Below are 21,080 nucleotides of genomic sequence, written 5' to 3'. Positions count from 1 at the left end.
TCCTGGAGACAGAGGGGGAGACAGACGGGGAGAGAAAGATAAAGAGGGAGGGAGAAATAGAGTGGGAGGGCGAGAGAGAGAGAGGGATACAGAGAGAGAGAGAGAGAGAGAGAGGGATACAGAGAGAGAGAGAGAGAGAGAAGAGAGGGATACAGAGAGAGAGAGAGAGAGGGATACAGAGAGAGAGAGAGAGAGGGATACAGAGAGAGAGAGAGAGGGATACAGAGAGAGAGAGCGAGAAGGATACAGAGAGAGAGCGCGAGAGCGAGAGGGATCAGAGAGAGGGAGACAGAGAGCAAGGATACAGAGAGAGAGGGATACACAGAGACAGAGAGAGAGAGGGATAGAGAGAGAGAGAGAGGGATACAGAGAAGGAGACACCGAGAACAAGAGGAAAAAGACATGGATTTAGTGCTGAAACAAAATATTTGGTGTCTAGCAGGGCTGTGTGTGTACTGACCGGGTCTAGCAGGGCTGTGTGTGTACTGACCAGGTCTAGCAGGGCGGTGTGTGTACTGACCAGGTCTAGCAGGGCGGTGTGTGTACTGACCGGGTCTAGCAGGGCTGTGTGTGTACTGACCAGGTCTAGCAGGGCGGTGTGTGTACTGACCAGGTCTAGCAGGGCGGTGTGTGTACTGACCGGGTCTAGCAGGGCTGTGTGTGTACTGACCGGGTCTAGCAGGGCTGTGTGTGTACTGACCAGGTCTAGCAGGGCGGTGTGTGTACTGACCGGGTCTAGCAGGGCGGTGTGTACGTCCTCTCCGTAGCGGTTCCTCAGACAGGGCCCACAGAACTGACCTTTGCCCCCTATACACACTCCACTACGACAGACCGTCTTGGTGTCCAGAGTTTTCTGTCTGCACTGGTGACACGTGCTGCCCTGATATAGACACACACATCAGATCCATCTCTATCACAGGAGATGCGGTAGACAGTACAACTGAGCAGCTGATGTAAAGTGACGACTGTAAAAGCCTTGCTGTGTGTGTGTGTGTGTGTGTGTCTTACGTGGTCCTTGTCCAGTATCTTGTCTTTGGCGCGTTGCGCCACGTTGTCCAGCTCTTCCTCTGTGATTTCATCCACTGATCTCACATGGGTAATTCTCCTCTTCTTCCCGCTGCTCGCCCTCCTCTTCTTCCTGCTTCTACCCAGCTCGTCCACCTGGCCACACACACAGGTCCAATCACAATGATCAAAGGGTGTGTCTAGTGTGTGCATAATAACTATGTGTGTGTGTGTGTGTGTGTGTGCTTATGTAAGTCATGCGTTTGTGTTTTTATGGGCATGCTTTATGACTGTGTGTGTGTGTGTGTGTGTGTGTGTGTGTGTGTCACAGGAGGTTGGTGGCATCTTAAAATGGGGAGGAAGGGCTCGTGGTGATGGCTGGAGCGGAATCAGTGGAATGGTACCATGTGTTTGATGCCATTCCATTAGCGCCATTATTATGAGCCGTCCCGTCCTCCTGTCAGCAGCCTCTACTGGTGTTTACGTGTACCTCCAGTAGTTTCCCGACGTCGATAGTCCTCACGGATCGGTCGTGTCGTGAAGGGGAGGTACTGCGCTCCTCCACCCCAAACTTCTCTGGCGGTCTGGCCGCACGCGATGGGTTCCTCCTCTCGCTCCCCTCACACACACCTCGTCTACGAGGGGGCGGCTTCTCACTCACACGCCTCTTCTTCTGGAACACAACACCCACAATGCAACAGTCAGGACCACATCACCCAGAAGTCATGAGTCACCTGAGAATGTCAGCACGTTTGAGGGGGATCAGCTTGAGCCAGACGAGGTGCAGCGTCACTAATCTATGGGACGCAAGGTGATTTACAGATTCAGTCGGATTGCGATCTAGCGGTGTCGTTCTACGAAATGAGTGCTTTTGTCCCTTTGATATTATTATTATTATTTGACATTTTTACCGCCTTTTTCTCCCCAATTTCGTGATTACGATCTTGTCTCATCGCTGCAACTCCCCAACGGGGTCGGGAGAGGCGAAGGTCGAGTCATGCGTCCTCCGAAACATGACCCGCCAAGCCGTGTTTCACCCGCCTGCTTAACCCGGAACCCAGCCCTACCAACCTGTCGGAGGAAACACTGTTCAACCAGAGTCAGCCTGCAGGCACCCTGCCCGCCACAAGGAGTCGCTAGAGTGCGATGAACCAAGTAAAATCCTCCCGGTCAACCCCTCCCCTAACACGGAAGACGCTGGGTCAGTTGTGAGCCGCCACATGGGACTCCCGGTCACAGCCGGTTGTGACACAGCCTGGAATCCCTTTGATATTTTAAGTAGAAATTGTCCACCAATATTATATTAAATGAAGTGACCTTTAATATAGGCCACATGGAAAATTCAATAAATCAGATTTTTTTTATATGAATAATGAAGTGTTCCTCTGTGCATCTTCTGTGACTTCTAGGAAGATTTTAACCCAAACATTTACCCAAGTTTTCACCATCATTGTAAAGCCCTAGTTATTTTGTTGCTTATTATTTATTTTGTGTGATTAGTGATTCATTTTAAGATGAAAAACAACATTAAAATCAACCCTTTTACGTAAACTGAACTTTTGTTTTTGTTTTGTGAAATTATTCCTTCTAAATGTTTGAACAATAAATAAAACAATTGTGATGCTTGCATACAATTCGTTTTTATTTCACCTTTATTTATTTTGCCCTACCTGCCGCACAACACGCTTTCATTCCCCCTGCCGCACAACACGCTTTCATTCCCCCTGCCGCACAACACCCTTTCATTCCCTACCTGCCGCACAACACGCTTTCATTCCCTACCTGCCGCACAACACGCTTTCATTCCCTACCTGCCGCACAACACGCTTTCATTCCCTACCTGCCGCACAACACCCTTTCATTCCCTACCTGCCGCACAACACCCTTTCATTCCCTACCTGCCGCACAACACGCTTTCATTCCCTACCTGCCGCACAACACGCTTTCATTCCCTACCTGCCGCACAACACCCTTTCATTCCCTACCTGCCGCACAACACCCTTTCATTCCCTACCTGCCGCACAACACCCTTTCATTCCCTACCTGCCGCACAACACCCTTTCATTCCCCCTGCCACACAACACCCTTTCATTCCCCCTGCCACACAACACCCTTTCATTCCCTACCTGCCACACAACACCCTTTCATTCCCCCTGCCACACAACACCCTTTCATTCCCTACCTGCCACACAACACCCTTTCATTCCCCCTGCCACACAACACCCTTTCATTCCCCCGGCCACACAACACCCTTTCATTCCCTACCTGCCGCACAACACCCTTTCATTCCCTACCTGCCGCACAACACCCTTTCATTCCCTACCTGCCACACAACACCCTTTCATTCCCTACCTGCCACACAACACCCTTTCATTCCCTACCTGCCACACAACACCCTTTCATTCCCCCGGCCACACAACACCCTTTCATTCCCTACCTGCCACACAACACCCTTTCATTCCCTACCTGCCACACAACACCCTTTCATTCCCCCTGCCACACAACACCCTTTCATTCCCCCTGCCACACAACACCCTTTCATTCCCCCTGCCACACAACACCCTTTCATTCCCCCGGCCACAAGGGGATTTACGGATGATTAAAGATGAAGTCGTCAACCCTGTTACGGTCAAGCCTGTTATTTTATATTTGTCAGTTAATGTTTTTTCCCCCCTATCTTTTGAGACAGGGAAACTTTTTTATTTATTAAACATGTGCTCTTCAAATCACAGAATGTTAACATTTTGTGAAGAAAAAAAAAACATTTCCTTCTCACATTGCATCCTCAACTTGCAGGTTCAGTTAGTATGAATTACCATAATCTAAAACGTGTTACACTACTCAAAAAAGGCACCTAATTTGGTGGAACGAGCCTGTAAATTAAATCTCGTTCAAACTGTAGCTCAGTCTAGTGTGGAAAGTACTCACGGTAGGAGACGAGGTGACTTCAGACATGTTGGTCAGGTCAGCAAACAGCTTGGCCAACTAGGACAACAACAGCAAACCAGAGGATGAGAAGACACTTCTAATAAACACAATAATAACAACAAGAGACAGGAATCAGAGGAGTGAAAGGAGGTGGAACAGAGGCTTTGGGTTCAGTAGTATTTCTGACTAAGGGACACGACCCTGGTCAAGGGTTAGAGGTCATGTACCATGGCTTTGTTCTCCTGGATGTTCTTGGCTCGTTTATTTAGAACCCGCGACTCGACCTCCATCGTCTCTTTTCCTACCGCCCCTTTTTGGGGGGGCGGTTTCTGACCCTGTGTCTCCCTCCCACTGGACTCCTGAGACAAACCCCTTTTCAGATGCAGCCTCTCATTGGTTCTCCTCTCCGGAGGGGCGGCGTTGATTGGTGCCTCCCCTTTCTGGGCAGAGAGTCTTTTTGTAGGAAACCTGAAGCAGAATATTCAGTATAATTCAAACATGTATTTCCATGACTGGTACCGGCTAACAAAAACCCTGACACACAGGTACACGCAGGTACACTCACCTGAAGGCAACACAGAGACTCTTCCTCTTGTGTGTGTCTGGCTCCTCCCCCTCGGAGTAGAACCCTGTGTCCTCATCACTCTCCTCCGCTATGCACTGAAACGACAGAATGAGAGAAAAGAAGAAAGATGAGTCATGTTATAACCAAGAATCCTCATATGCACATACCACTGGAGAGAACAGGACAGGAGAGACAAGAGAGAACAAGTTAGGTCTCAGCACCATAGCCTTCGTCCTGCTTCTGGAACCCCTCTTCTCCTCCTCTTCCTCACTGAAGCCCTCAAACTCCTCCCCCTCATTGTCGGAATGGCTAAACAGACTAACCAACTCAGAGGTCACAAACTTTGACCTGAAAGACATGGCCTGGAGAGAGAGAGAGAGATGGATAATTTCAAGAGTTAACTGTAGCAGAATAAATAAACAACGATTGCAGTGTATGTGTGTGTGGGGGGGGGGTAATGATCAGCAGCTACCAACCGGCTTCCCAGAGTCCTCGGAGGCTAGGCTGTCTGACTCGCTGTCACTCAGCACTGGCACGGCGAAACCCAGGAAGTCCTCGTCATCACTGGGACTCTCAAAGATGGCCGCCAGGGCCCCGGGGGTCTAGGGGAGGAGGGGCAACAGATTAAAAAAGGGCAATCTGCATTTGATACATACATTTTTTGAATTTTCAATTACTGATATGTACCCATTGATTCTTAAAAGAATATAACTTCTAAATGCTTCATTAGCTTAGTTTAACTGTCGTACCCCATCAGAACCCAAAATATAAGCTTGTTTAACTTCAATGTTTGTAAACATTGTAAATGTAAACAAACACTATATGAAGAATACGGGGCGGTAACATAAAGACCACCTGCTCTTTCCATGACAGACTGACCAGGTGAATCCAGGTGAAAGCTATGATCCCTTATTGATGTCACTTGATAAATCCACTACATATCAGTGTAAATGAAGGGAATTTTTGAGCCTTGAGACATGGCTTGTGTGCCATTGAACGGGGTATGGTAGTAGGTGTCAGGCGCACCGGTTTGTGTCAAGAACTGCAGCGCTGCTGAGTTTCACACGCTCAACAGTTTTCCGTGTGTATCAAGAATGGTTCACCACCCAAAGGACATCCAACCAACTTGACAACTGTGGGAAGCATTGGAGTCCACATGGGCCAGCGTCCCTGTGGAACACTTTGGACACCTTGTAGAGTCCATGCTCTGATGAATTGAGATTGTTCTGAGGGCAAAGGGGAGGTGCGCAACTCAATATTAGGAAGGTGTCCTTAAAATGTTCTTTACACTCAGTGCATAGCCTTAAAACATGGTTCAAATGATCATTTTGATGGCATGGATCAGCGTTGTAATACTCAACTCCAGGACCCGGAGCGAAGTCACCATTTTCATGACTCCACTTGACTATCCTCCCGATTCCTGCTTACCAGCAATAGCTCAAACAGGAAGTGGTCCGATGAAGCAGCTGCTAAACTACACGACTGTTTCAATAGCGTAGACTAGAATATGTTCCGGGATTCATCCAATGGCACTGAGGAATTTACCACAGTCAACGGCTTCAATAATAAGTGCATCGACAACGTCCCCACAGTAACCATAGGTACATATCCCAACCAGAAGCCATGGATTACGAGCAACACCCGCACTGAGCTAAAGGCTAGAGCTGATACTTTCAAGGAGTGGGAAACTAATCTGGGCATTTATAAGAAATCCCGCTCCACCATCCGACAAGTAAAGTGTCAATACAGGACTAAGATCGAAACCGGCTCTGACGCTCATCGGATGTGGCAAAGCTTGCAAACTATCATGGATTACAAAAGGGAAACCCAGCAGCGAGCTGCACAGTGACGCGAGCCTACCAGACAAGCTGAATGACTTCTATGTTCGCGTCGAGGTAAGCAACACTGAATCATGCATGAGAGCACCAGCTGTTCCGGACAACTGTGTGAGCACGCTCTCCATAGCCGATGTGAGTAAGACCTTTAAACAGGTTAACAATCACAAGGCCGCAGGGCCAGACGGAATACCAGGACGTGTACTCGGAGCATGCGTTGACCAGCTAGCAAGTGTCTTCACTGACATTTTCAACCTCTCACTGTCTGAGTCTGTAATACCTACATGTTTCAAGCAGACCACCATAGTCCTTGTGCCTAAGAAATGCCAAGGTAACCTGTCTAAATGACTATCGCCCCGTAGCACCTACATCTGTAGCCATGAAATGCTGTGAAAGGCTGGTCTTGGCTCATAGCAACACCATCATCCCAGACACCCTGGTTCCACTCCAATTCAAATACTGCCCCAAAAGATCCAAAGATGACGCAATCTCTATTGGACTCCACACTGCCGTTTCCCACCTGAACAAGAGGAACACCTAAAGTATGTGAGAATGCTGTTCATTGACTACAGCTCAGCGTTCAACACCATAGTGGCCTCAAAGCGCATCACTAAGCTAAGGACCCTGGGACTGAATACCTCCCTCTGCAACTGGACTTCCTGACGGGCCGCCTCCAGGCGGTAAGGGTAGGCAACAACACATCTGCCACGCTAACCCTCAACAAGGGGGCCCCTCAAGGTTGAGTGCTTAGTCCCCTCCTGTACTCCCTGTTAACCCACAACTGTGTGGCTGCACATGACTCCAACACCATCAAAGTTTGATGATAAAGCGGTGGTGGTAGGCCTGATCACAGACGGTGATGAGACAGCCTATAGGGAGGTCAGAGATCTGGCAGTGTGGTGCCAGAACAACCTCTCCCTCAACATCAGCAAGACAAAGGAGCTGATCGTGGAATACAAAAAACAGGGGCCCGAGCACATCCCCATTCACAGGGCTGTAATGGAGCAGGTCGTGAGCTTCAAGTTCCTCTGTGTCCACATCACTAAGGATCTATCATGGTCCACACACACCAACACAGTCATGAAAAGGGCTGGACGCCTTTTCCCCCTCAGGAGGCTGAAAAGATTCGGCATGGGGCAGTCATGTAAAAAAGTGCCCCCCAACCTGCGTCACAATGGGATTCGATTAGTTATAGCTTCTGTTGCTAGGGCTGTTGCTAGAATTTGCAAAATTCTGACCGGATTAGGTAATGAACCTAAGCGTCCACTGCTGTGCTGGGTGCTTGGCTCTATTTTACCCCGTAGTGATCGCGAAGGAAAGAGGACACGGGCAGTCCTGGTTCTATTTCACCTCATAAGCACTCGCTCAGTCCATGCAAAATTAATCACCTCAGAATTGCTCTCCAAGGATGTTGTTTTTGACGGTGATAACCTGCTGTTTCAGAAGAGCGGAAATACCATATATTTGTCTATATAAGAAAATACTGTGAAATAGGAAGAAATAATTTAAGCTATTTTTAGATTGACGTTGCTAGCTACTGTAGTTCTACTTATTTACCTCAGCATGCCTAGTCTGCTAGCCAGGCAGTTTTATTTAGCTAACGTTAGCTAGCTACTGTAAGTGTTACTGTTTGTATGTAGCTTGCACTTCAATGGCATCCCTCAGGGAGATTTCATTTGATCTTTTCAACCAGGCGAAGTACTATGAAGGCACCACTGATCTCGACAACAGGTGCAACATTCAGAGAAATTAACGTCTACGGATTTAGCTATGTACAACCATTTTTCAACAACTATTTTCCATCAAGCTAGTTGGTCATCTACACGTTGCTAGCTATACATATAGTTTAGTGGAGGCTGCTGAGGGGAGGACGGCTCATAATTATGTCTGTAATGGAGTAAATGGAATGGTATCAAACACGTGGTTTCCATGGTTTCCATGTGGCTGATACCATTCCACCGACTCCATTCCAGACATTATTATGTGCCGTCCTCCCCTCAGCAGCCTCCACTGATATAGTCACATTGAGGTGTCTAGTTATAAGTTAAACCTGATCAATCAAATGGATAGTAAGGAATTATGGTAACTCACTGCCCTTAACTAGGTATCTTCACTAGACAGACACAGAGAGGGAGGGGAGGAAGGAAGTGAGAAAGGATGAAAGTGAGAGAGGGGGAGGAAGACAGAAAAAAAACAGAGAGAGAAACAGACAAAGACAGCAGTGCAAATGTACTTAGACTTGAGTATTTCAACAACTCTTCTCTTCCAACTTGTTAGGCAATCACATGTACCTACGGGGGAAGGATGGCCAGCCACACAGGAGGGGATTTTTACTAAGGAGGAGGAGGCGGCAGTGCTGACCGAGATGCATGCTGGCCGTTTCGGAGTGAAACGCATGATTGCCAAAATCAACCTACACATCTTCTGACGGGGAATTGTCAAGGAGGTGGACAGCTGGGCAAGTGAAATAACCTTTTGTTTATCAATCACATTCTATTATATCTGAAATTATTATGATTTCAATGAATGTTATATCAGAGAGCACACAATGTTTCAATCTGTCACGTTTTGCTTAAAGGTCAGTACCCCGTCTAGTCAGGTCAGTACCCCGTCTAGTCAGGTCAGTACCCCGTCTAGTCAGGTCAGTACCCCGTCTAGTCAGGTCAGTACCCCGTCTAGTCAGGTCAGTACCCCGTCTAGTCAGGTCAGTACCCCGTCTAGTCAGGTCAGTACCCCGTCTAGTCAGGTCAGTACCCCGTCTCGCCTGACAGAAGTTGGCACAGGAGTTGAATCCCATCAAAGTTATTTGAACATGGCACACCGGTAAGTGTCCCAATTCAAATTCTTCCCTGATAAGTTGTTTTGTAAATGCTGCTTTATTTGACCACAGCAGAGTTCAATATTATAGAATGTTTGTGTGTCAGTATCCTTACATATATGAAAATCTGCATACTGTATGACACAGATACGGGTCAGAATAAAGTCATCTTCTCTCAAACACTTTAAATGTTACGGGTGGTCCTCATCGGACCCGTCACGAAATCCAGGAATGGCAACAGCTGGTGTCTGACCCGACCGATCACTTTACCAAGTGGGTGGAGGCAAAACCCATTAAGGTCAGTAAAGGAAGAGTATGTGCTTAACTCTCAATTCCCTTCTGTAACCCATTAAAAAGGGTGCTTGGAACCAAAAATTGATTTTCATTTGGTATGATACCCATCAAGGACGAGACTGGCGAGGCCACCTCCAAGTCGATGATGGACATCTTCAACACCCACGGTTCTCCTGATGTCATCTTGAGTGACCGAAGTCATGAACGCTAGAACAAGGTACGGCTGTTATAGATTATATTCTGTCACCAATGATTTGTTTTATTTATTTTTTACAATTTGTTTCTGTATGGTACATAAATCAGACATATTTCAATATCTTACATTGTCAATAGATATCGCTTTCCACACCCTCTCCTCCAGGTTTGGTGAACGGACCAACCAGACCCTCAAGACTGCTATGGGCAAGTCCCTTGACGGGTACCAGGAAGAGTGGGAGAACAACATGAAGGTCATTCTCTTTGCACACAACAGCACCGAGTACGGATGGGAGCTACAGTTGTTGACTGAGGTAAACAATGCAATTGTATATACAATTATTGCATATACTGTAGTCTTTCATAAACTCAGCAAAAAAGAAACATCCTCTCACTGTCAACTGCTTAACATGTGTAAATATTTGTATGAACATAACAAGATTCAACAACTGAGACATAAACTGAACAAGTTCCACAAACATGTGACTAACAGAAATTGAATAATGTGTCCCTGAACAAAGGGGGGATCAAAATCAAAAGTACCAGTCAGTATCTGGTGTGGCCACCAGCTGCATTAAGTACTGCAGTGCATCTCCTCCTCATGGACTGCACCAGATTTGCCAGTTCTTGCTGTGAGATGTTACCCCACTCTTCCACCAAGGCACCTGCAAGTTCCCAAACATTTCTGGGGGGTATGGCCCTAGCCCTCACCCTCCAATCCAACAGGTTCCAGACGTGCTAACTGGGATTGAGATCCAGACTCTTCGCTGGCCAAGGCAGAACACTGATTTCCTGCAAGACAGGAATGTCACGCACAGAATGAGCAATATGGCTGGTGGCATTGTCATGCTGGAGGGTCATGTCAGGATGAGCCTGCAGGAAAGGTACCACATGAGGGAGAATGACGTCTTCCCTGTAACGCACAGCATTGAGATTGCCTGCAATGACAACAAGCTCAGTCCGATGATGCTGTGACACACCGCCCCAGACCATGACGGACCCTCCACCTCCAAATCGATCCAACTCCAAAGTACAGGCCTCGGTGTAACGCTCATTCTTTCAACGATAAACGCGAATCCAACCATCACCCCTGGTGAGACAAAACCGCGACTCAGTGAAGTGCACTTTTTGCCAGTCCTGTCTGGTCCAGCAACGGTGGGTTTTTGCCCATACGTGGCGCTGTTGCCGGTGATGTCTGGTGAGGACTTGCCTTACAACAGGCCTACAAGCCCTCAGCCCAGCCTCTCTCAGCCTATTGCGGACAGTCTGAGCACTGATGGAGGGATTGTGCGTTCCTGGTGTAACTCGGGCAGTTGTTGCCATCCTGTACCTGTCCCACAGGTGTGATGTTCAGATGTACCGATCCTGTGTAGGTGTTGTTACACGTGGTCTGCCACTGTGAGGACGATCAGCTGTCCATCCTGTCTCCCTGTAGCGCTGTCTTAGGCGTCTCACAGTACGGACATTGCATACTGTGAGACGCCTAAGACAGCACTACAGGGAGTACGGTTTCTTTTTTTGCTGAGTTCGTGTGATTGACTCAGTGTTGTTGTTGGTCTATTGCTATTTTTGTATAATGTTTCAGATCACTGAAACCCCATCTGATGTGGTGTAAGTTGTTGAACCAGATCAGAACGCTCAGGCACCCCCTCCAGGCACCCCCTCCAGGCACCCCCTCCAGGCACCCCCTTCAGGCACCCCCTCCAGGCACCCCCTCCAGGCACCCCCTCCAGGCACCCCCTCCAGGCACCCCCTCCAGGCACCACCTCCAGGCACCACCTTCAGGCACCACCTTCAGGCACCACCTTCAGGCACGGACTGAGAGGGATGTGGAGGGGTTTGACCAGGTAAAAATGACTGTCCACTGTTAATGTATTTTCTTGCCCTCCAAAAGATATGTAAGAAATGTAATTGTAATATGAAATAGATTTGTTCCTGTTATCAATGAAGGTGAGACTGAACATCGAGAAGATGCAGGAGAAACAAAAGGTGAGCTACCGGAGCAGAATCAAGAAGGGAACCAAGTGCTACGACATCCGGGCGAATGACTTGGTTTGGAAGAAGGATGAAAGGAAGACGAGACCTGGGAAACCTCACTGCTCTTTCATTCCTAGCTGGTGACACCATCTGTTAAGCTGAATATAAAAACTCTCAGATAACTATTTGCATTTGCACACAAAATAACCTGAAGCTAGGTTTAGTTTCCCTAACACCGATGTTTTTCTCTTTGTCTTCCTAGGGTTCTCTCGGTGGAAGCCAACAATCTTCCTATCCACCAGAACCAGCGAGTTCGGTTCAGTCTAATTCTCTGTCGGAGGGGGACCAGCGTGAGGTAGGCTATACCTTCCAAAAGTGTTGAAAAGTACATATCTCCCATTTATAACACTGAACTAATCCATCAACATTTCTCACAGTAAAGTGTAACCTGTGTGTTTGCTTGTTTACGTCTCTGTCTCTGTTCCCTTTAACTCTGCTCCTGTTCTCCAGGACCTAGGGGTTCTGTCCAACACCCAGACCCACCTGATGTCCTCCATTACCTGTTCTCCAGGACCTAGGGGTTCTGTCCAACACCCAGACCCACCTGATGTCCTCCATTACCTGTTCTCCAGGACCTAGGGGTTCTGTCCAACACCCAGACCCACCTGATGTCCTCCATTACCTGTTCTCCAGGACCTAGGGGTTCTGCCCAACACCCAGACCCACCTGATGTCCTCCATTACCTGTTCTCCAGGACCTAGGGGTTCTGCCCAACACCCAGACCCACCTGATGTCCTCCATTACCTGTTCTCCAGGACCTATGAGGTTCTGCCCAACACCCAGACCCACCTGATGTCCTCCATTACCTGTTCTCCAGGACCTAGGGGGTTCTGTCCAACCCCCAGACCCACCTGATGTCCTCCATTACCTGTTCTCCAGGACCTAGGGGGTTCTGCCCAACACCCAGACCCACCTGATGTCCTCCATTACCTGTTCTCCAGGACCTAGGGGGTTCTGCCCAACACCCAGACCCACCTGATGTCCTCCATTACCTGTTCTCCAGGACCTAGGGGTTCTGTCCAACACCCAGACCCACCTGATGTCCTCCATTACCTGTTCTCCAGGACCTAGGGGTTCTGCCCAACACCCAGACCCACCTGATGTCCTCCATTACCTGTTCTCCAGGACCTATGAGGTTCTGCCCAACACCCAGACCCACCTGATGTCCTCCATTACCTGTTCTCCAGGACCTAGGGGGTTCTGTCCAACACCCAGACCCACCTGATGTCCTCCATTACCTGTTCTCCAGGACCTAGGGGTTCTGTCCAACACCCAGACCCACCTGATGTCCTCCATTACCTTTTCTCCAGGACCTAGGGGGGTTCTGCCCAACACCCAGACCCACCTGATGTCCTCCATTACCTGTTCTCCAGGACCTAGGGGGTTCTGTCCAACCCCCAGACCCACCTGATGTCCTCCATTACCTGTTCTCCAGGACCTAGGGGGTTCTGCCCAACACCCAGACCCACCTGATGTCCTCCATTACCTTTTCTCCAGGACCTAGGGGGGTTCTGCCCAACACCCAGACCCACCTGATGTCCTCCATTACCTGTTCTCCAGGACCTAGGGGTTCTGTCCAACACCCAGACCCACCTGATGTCCTCCATTACCTGTTCTCCAGGACCTAGGGGGTTCTGTCCAACACCCAGACCCACCTGATGTCCTCCATTACCTGTTCTCCAGGACCTAGGGGTTCTGTCCAACACCCAGACCCACCTGATGTCCTCCATTACCTGTTCTCCAGGACCTAGGGGTTCTGCCCAACACCCAGACCCACCTGATGTCCTCCATTACCTGTTCTCCAGGACCTAGGGGGTTCTGCCAAACACCTAGACCCACCTGATGTCCTCCATTACCTGTTCTCCAGGACCTAGGGGGTTCTGCCCAACACCCAGACCCACCTGATGTCCTCCAATACCAACCACCCTCCAACTTTTCATTACATAATCTACAACTACTGTTATTGTCATTATCTGCTAAGAAAGTTGTGTTGCTCTGTCATCCTGGGAACTTAATATGTGAGATACAGAGATGAACTAAAAACACGAGCACTGTAAACACTCAGAACAAAGAGAGCAGCAGTGCCTGGACTTTGCAGTCTCCCTCATCCAAGACTGGCTGCCTGTTGAGAACAGGCAGAACATCCCACCCACACGGCAACCACCTCCTCAATATTCCACACACCAGAATTCCGTTTTTTAGTCTATGATTGCCATGTGAGTGTACAAAAAAACCAAAAAACGGTAAAAATAAATTAATGACACAACTCTGCCAAAAAATATAAAAGTTTATATATGAAAATCTTAAATATTGGCAGGTTGGTTTTCACAGCTGTTTCACAAGGTGTTCATTATTGTAACGTATCCTTTGATGGTGTTTATTTGTTCCACATTATTCCGTGTTGTTTCCTAAAGACCTACAATAGATATCTATCTATATTCATTCAACCACATGGGTGTATTAATGAGCTATGCAAGATAGAACAAAAATGAACCATAATAGCAGACTACTGAAATTATATTATTTCAGTGTAGATAAGGGAAGGGCGGGTTAAAATATAAACATGATTTGCATATGAACGGAGTGGAAATTAGCTGAATTTGTAAGGTAAGTAACTTTAATGTATCAGGTAGATGACATGTATTCTTTGCCATTGGATTTCATGTTGTAATGTTAACAAGGTTCCCAAAAGTAGTTTGAAGTAATGTTTTCATTTTATTAGCTAAACAAAACTTGTTTAAAACAGCGAAATTGTCACAGAAATCAGCCTTGTTTGCATAGCGGTGATGAAAAGAACGTCATTATGGATGTAATGATCTCCAAAATTCTAATCGTTAGGTCATCACACCGTTGATATAGCAACGGACGCTAATAGTTTATCGGATCCCATTGTGATGCAGAGGGGGACACTTTTTGGCCAGGGGACATTATTTTCCATGACAGGCCCTCAGATCCTCAAAAAGTTCTACAGCTGCAACCTTGAGAGCATCTTGACTGGCTGCATCACCGCTTGGTATGGCAACTGCTTGGCATCCGACCACAAGGTGCTAGAGAGCAGTCTAGTGCGTATGGCCCAGTACATCACTGGGGCCGAGCTCCCTGCCATCCAGGACATCTATAGCAGGCGGTGTCAGAGGAACGCCCTAAAAATTGTATAAGACTCCAGCCCCCCAAGTCATAGACTGTTCCCTCTGCTCCCGCACGGAAATTGGTACCAATGCACCAAGTCTGGAACCAACAGGACCCTGAACAGCTTCTATCCCCAAGCTATAAGACTGCTAAAGAGTTAGTTAAATACTGTAGTTAACCACACAGCTACCTGGACTATCTACACTAAGTTCTCTCTCAACACATACACTGCTACTACAGTTTATTATGTCACTTTATTCTTAGTTATATGTTCACATCTACATGAATTACCTCGTACCCCTGCATATCGACTTGGTACCCAGTGTATACAGCCAAGTTATATTCATTGTGTATCTATTATTATTATTAGTGTTTTACTTTTCTATTATTTCTCTATTTTCTTTCTCTCTGCGTTGTTGGGAACAGCCCGTAAGTAAGTATTTCACTGTTAGTCTATTGTTTACGAAGCATGTTTTTTGTTGTTGTGACGAATACACTGTGATTTGTCCAGTTGAGACTTGTCCAAAAACAAATCTTATGCATAATTTAACATACTAGCTACAACAGCAAATGTTAGATAGCTGTATTATCTATGTAGCCTTACAAATGTGCAACAGTGTAATGAAATGTAGCTTTTTTTTTAAATGGTTGGACCCGCAGCTTTTAGCACTAATTTACCAAGGGACTCGTGACTCGAGTATAAAGGAATCGGACTGTAACACGAAGGACTTGACTCCATCACTGGCATGAATGTTAAGTCCTTGCATCATAGCTCTGTCAATCATTTTAAGAGGTTAACTTTCTTCAGCCCCATCCCTCGGCTTTTTAGCGAAACACGGGCAGCGTACGCTTTATTGTTTGGACTGCTTATTGACGCTTTAAAACCAAAGACACTTAAAATGAACTTCCTAACAGAAGGTAAACAATGGACCAAATGTCCTATGCCATTTTAACATTAAAATACTGTAGCACATCTAGCTATGATACAGGCTATCAATACTTAATTTGATGAAATTCGCAACTGGACATTTAATGACTTGATTTAGCCTATTCCTTAGTTTTGGTCCAAAGTGGAGCAAATGGCATTCGGTCCCTGGATTGGACTATACCACCAAGACTTATCATGTGTATAGCTATTTCACCAGTGTTTTAGCTAAACGGGACGATATAAAAGTTGCAACTGTTAAACATAACTTACCTTTGTTGATAACAGCATTTTAACTCGTTTGAGAGACGGGTTTTCTTTCTCTCAGAAGTCATGCAGTTCACTCAACAAAATCAATGAATGAATGGTTTTAAAAAACAACACGACTTCAGGTACTTGTCTCAAAAAGCAGGGGAGTAGTTGAGTTTCGAGTTTAGTTCAAATATGTTTCCAGGCTTAATAATTTATTTTTGTGAGCCCAGAATATTTGAATTGTATGTAGAAGTCGTTAGAAAACGAGAGTGAATTGAGTTGTATTATGATTACAATGAGTTTCTGCTCTGCGTCTCTTTCTAACTCCCCCCAGATACAGAATGGAACAGTCCGAGTCCCGCCCTCTCCACAATTTCGCGGCAAAAATACCATGTGGGCCTAACAGAACCACACCAAAGATTTTTAATAACTAACCCATTGTCATTGCTCCATCTGTGACCACGCTGTCTGACTTTTTGTGCTTGTAACAAACAACGTAACAGCTGTACTGCACTTGCTGTCTGTCTGCAATAAGTAATATCAAAGACAGTACATGATTGTAGCAAAATTGCATCCGGGCCTAGTTGCTTTTGGATCAGCGTACATTAAGACTACATTGAACAAATCTCTGTCATGCTACAACAAATATTTATTATCTCGTCATGATGTTTGGTATTATTGCCTTTCGGGTTTCTTTTTAAAAGTGACTGGGAACATAATCTGATTTATAAAAAAATATTCCATAGTGCAGAAGCTACATTCTCTCTCCCTCACTCCTCCCTCCTTATCCTTCTCCACTACTCCTCCCTCCTTATCCTCCTCCCCCACTCCTCCCTCCTTATCCTCCTCCCCCACTCCTCCCTCCTTATCCTCTTCCCCCACGCCTCCCTCCTTATCCTCCTCCCCCACTCCTCCCTCCTTATCCTCCTCCCTCCGTATCCTCCTCCCCCACACCTCCCTCCTTATCCTCCCCCCAGTCCTCCCTCCTTATCCTCCTCCCCCACTCCTTATCCTCCTCCCTCCTTATCCTCCTCCCCCACTCCTTCCTCCTTATCCTCCTCCCCCACTCCTCCCTCCTTATCCTCTTCCCCCATGCCTCCCTCCTTATCCTCCTCCCCCACACCTCTCTCCTTATCCTCCCCCCAGTCCTCCCTCCTTATCCTCCTCCCCCACTCCTTATCCTCCTCCCCCAGTTATCCCTCCTTATCCTCCTCCCCCACGCCTCCCTCCTTATCCTCCTCCCCCAGTTATCCCTCCTTATCCTCCTCCCCCACTCCTCCCTCCTTATCCTCCTCCCCCAGTCCCCCCTCCTTATCCTCCTCCCCCACTCCTCCCTCCTTATCCTCCTCCCCCAGTCCTCCCTCCTTATCCTCCTCCCCCACTCCCCCCTCCTTATCTTCCTCCCCCACTCCTCCCTCCTTATCCTCCTCCCCCACTCCTTATCCTCCTCCCCCACTCCCCCCTCCTTATCTTCCTCCCCCACTCCTCCCTCCTTATCCCCCTCCCCCACTCCTTATCCTCCTCCCCCACTCCTCCCTCCTTATCCTCCTCCCCCAGTCCTCCCTCCCTCCCACTCTTTTTCTCTACTCTTCCTCTCTCATATATTCACAGAGACAGTGACCAGCGACACAATGTTTAATATGACATAAAACCTATAATTTATTCATCATCTCAAGTAAAACTTTTAAGTAGTAAAACGCTCTTTAGAAAAGAGGTGTGGCTTCAGCAGTCAGGGAGGGGGCATATTGCTCTGTGTTTCTCTTTTCCCTAAAGGTACACTCAGCAATATGGCATCATATACAGCGGGGAAACAGAAACAACAACAACAACAGAATTCAAATCTCCTCAAGGGAGGGCACAATTTAGAGACAATAACTGCAGAGCCAATAGTGGCAGAGCCAATAGTTGCAAAGCCAATAGTGGCAGAGCCAATAGTGGCAGAGCCAATAGTGGCAGAGCCAATAGTGGCAGAGCCAATAGTTGCAGAGCCAATAGTTGCAGAGCCAATAGTTGCAGAGCCAATTGTTGCAAAGCCAATAGTTTCAAAGCCAATAGTGGCAGAGCCAATAGTGGCAGAGCCAATAGTGGCAGAGCCAATAGTGGCAGAGCCAATAGTGGCAGCATTGAATTCTGTTGATGTTGTCATAAGCAGTCGACCCGCTCTTTATGATGTCATATTGAGGAGTCTACTTTTAAACAGATAAATAATAACATCTCAAACATCATAATAAAATAATAATAATAATAACATTATAGCAGGGTTTCCCAACTATTTCCTCTGGCCTCCCCTAGACGTTTCACATGTTTGGTTTAACCCTGAACTGGCATACCTGATTCAATTGGTTAAAAGGCTTGATGATCAGCTGACTAACTGAATCTGGCAGTTTAGGGTTAAAACTAAGATGTGAATTGTCTGCCAGTAACCGAGGAAAGGGTTGGGAAACCCTGCCTTATAGTAATAACATTATCCATATTAACAGGTCAATAATATTACAGAAGAATAACGCCTTATAGCAAATCTGAAATGGCGCACTATTCCCTGGCTTATATAGTACACTACTTTTAACCAGAGCTCCCTATTCCCTATAATATAGTACACTACTTTTAACCAGAGCTCCCTATTCCCTGGCTTATATAGTACACTACTTTTAACCAGAGCTCCCTATTCCCTATAATATAGTACACTACTTTTAACCAGAGCTCCCTATTCCCTGGCTTATATAGTACACTACTTTTAACCAGAGCTCCCTATTCCCTATAATATAGTACACTACTTCTGACCAGGGCCACATGGGTTCTGTTCAAACGTAGGGCATTATAGAATAGGATCTGTGGTCTTGCATTGTGATCTCATGGGGTCATCACGTCATGCAAACACAACAACATTCTTTAAAACAGAACTTTACATCGTCATGACCACGGCAAGAAAACAACAACAAAACTCTCTTTTTTCATTGGTTCTTTTTTCTCTCTGTCGCCCCCCCCCCCCATTTTGACATCACACAGGACAGTAACAATCATTCCCTAGTCTCCTGTTTTAAACATTCCAGCATTTCAGCTCCAATTTTAAACCTTTTTATACACAGTTCACTATCTTTACACATCTAACCGTTACCCTGTATAGCTTTACACTTGTATTATTGTTTTTATACAGCTGCCGTCTCATCTGGCACACAGGACCGTCACAGTCTGTCTCCTTTAGAGAAACATAAATACACTCACTATTACAATAAATAGTCCTATAGCAGTGCTGCCCTGCTCCTACACACCTGAATACTGTAGATACATGTGCATGTACTAGTGTGACTACGCCAAGCCTTAACAGGGTAAGGTTCTAGATCAGTCAGTGTGACTATGCCTTAACAGGGTAATGTTCTAGACAGTCAGTGTGACTACGCCTTAACAGGGTAATGTTCTAGATCAGTCAGTGTGACTACGCCTTAACAGGGTAATGTTCTAGATCAGTCAGTGTGACTACGCCTTAACAGGGCAATGTTCTAGATCAGTCAGTGTGACTACGTCTTAACAGGGTAATGTTCTAGATCAGTCAGTGTGACTACGCCTTAACAGGGCAATGTTCTAGATCAGTCAGTGTGACTACGTCTTAACAGGGTAATGTTCTAGATCAGTCAGTGTGACTACGTCTTAACAGGGTAATGTTCTAGATCAGTCAGTGTGACTACGTCTTAACAGGGTAATGTTCTAGATCAGTCAGTGTGACTACGCCTTAACAGGGCAATGTTCTAGATCAGTCAGTGTGACTACGTCTTAACAGGGTAATGTTCTAGATCAGTCAGTGTGACTACGCCTTAACAGGGTAATGTTCTAGATCAGTCAGTGTGACTACGCCTTAACAGGGTAATGTTCTAGATCAGTCAGTGTGACTACGCCTTAACAGGGTAATGTTCTAGATCAGTCAGTGTGACTACGCCTTAACAGGGTAATGTTCTAGATCAGTCAGTGTGACTACGTCTTAACAGGGTAATGTTCTAGATCAGTCAGTGTGACTACGTCTTAACAGGGTAATGTTCTAGATCAGTCAGTGTGACTACGCCTTAACAGGGTAATGTTCTAGATCAGTCAGTGTGACTACGCCTTAACAGGGTAAGGTTCTGTGTAAAATGCATTGGCTGGGATTGAACCCAGGCCATGTTGCTTAGTGAAATCTGTGTGTAACAGGCATTGAAATAACAGAACAATCTCTTCAGTCAGTAAAAGTGTAACAACAATATAATAATTCTCTATAAATACCATGTTATAACATCTAATAACAATGTGTAATGTTATGACCTTTTATGGTATGGCAGGACCAGGCTTTGTTGTTACTATGGATACATGTGAAAAGCTGTGCGTCTGTATAGCTGAATATGGCATCTCTTTCCCGTCTGGGCATTTGGCACTGTAACATCCAGAGGCTCACCATGTGGCCTGAACCCATACAGTACACATCTACTGTATGTCTACTCTGTCCATATATACACTGTACATTCATACCATCCATTAATATCTGCAGTCACATGACCGTTTCCCCTACTGAGGATCATCAATACAGTGAAACTGACTGTTAACTTCAGAGCAGAAACAGAACGACACACAGTCTCAGTAACTGGACAGTAGCTTCATAAAAACTGTATTCACCAAAGAACAATAACGAATGGCCGCCTGTCCTCTTCAAAGGCTTTGTCATCCGTCAAAGTTTGACCGTCATAGAAAAACAATCTGAATTAGGTTTTGCCAGATATTAATTTTCAGTCTGAACCTCAGTGTGCAGCTCTGTGGTTGGTTCGCTGAATCAGTCTTCTGAAGTGTGGTTGGCTGGCTATTTCAGGATGTTGAACTGTGATTGGCTGAGAGACAGTGGCTCGCATGGCACCTTTGATACAGGAAGTGTATTTTCTGTGGTTCTGTGGAGGTCAAAAGTTCCTCTTGGAGTGTGTGTGTTCAGGCGCGTGGCTCCAGTTTGTGTGACAGTTGAAAGAGTGTCTGTTGATTGTCGATGATGTGTAAGTGGTGAACACTCGCCCTGACCTCAGGACTGTCGCTGCCCACCACCTCGTTACCTAGGAGACAGACACGTAGATCAGGTATATATATTAA

At 46.5% G+C, this 21,080-nt stretch overlaps 1 protein-coding gene and 1 pseudogene across 1 annotated transcript; both read right to left on the bottom strand.

The window, feature by feature from the left end:
- Positions 1-408: 408 nt before the first annotated feature.
- On the bottom strand, positions 409-9,628 carry LOC120041037 (cell division cycle-associated 7-like protein). Its single transcript, XM_038985999.1, has 10 exons — positions 9,566-9,628; positions 4,975-5,100; positions 4,720-4,860; positions 4,499-4,593; positions 4,161-4,401; positions 3,934-3,990; positions 1,496-1,678; positions 1,009-1,161; positions 731-880; positions 409-414 (listed from the first exon to the last, which is right to left on the bottom strand). Exons 1-10 carry the CDS (start codon positions 9,626-9,628, stop codon positions 409-411), a joined length of 1,215 nt encoding a protein of 404 aa, XP_038841927.1.
- Positions 9,629-18,677: 9,049 nt separating this feature from the next.
- The window catches only part of LOC120041035, a 74,224-nt pseudogene continuing 71,821 nt past the window's right edge, over positions 18,678-21,080 (bottom strand).

The sequence above is a fragment of the Salvelinus namaycush genome, unplaced genomic scaffold (assembly GCF_016432855.1).
Source record: "Salvelinus namaycush isolate Seneca unplaced genomic scaffold, SaNama_1.0 Scaffold40, whole genome shotgun sequence".
In the NCBI taxonomy this organism is placed as follows: Eukaryota; Metazoa; Chordata; class Actinopteri; order Salmoniformes; family Salmonidae; genus Salvelinus; species Salvelinus namaycush.
The sequence above is the reverse complement of the archived record's forward strand: the minus strand, read 5'-3'. Positions and strand labels throughout refer to the sequence as shown.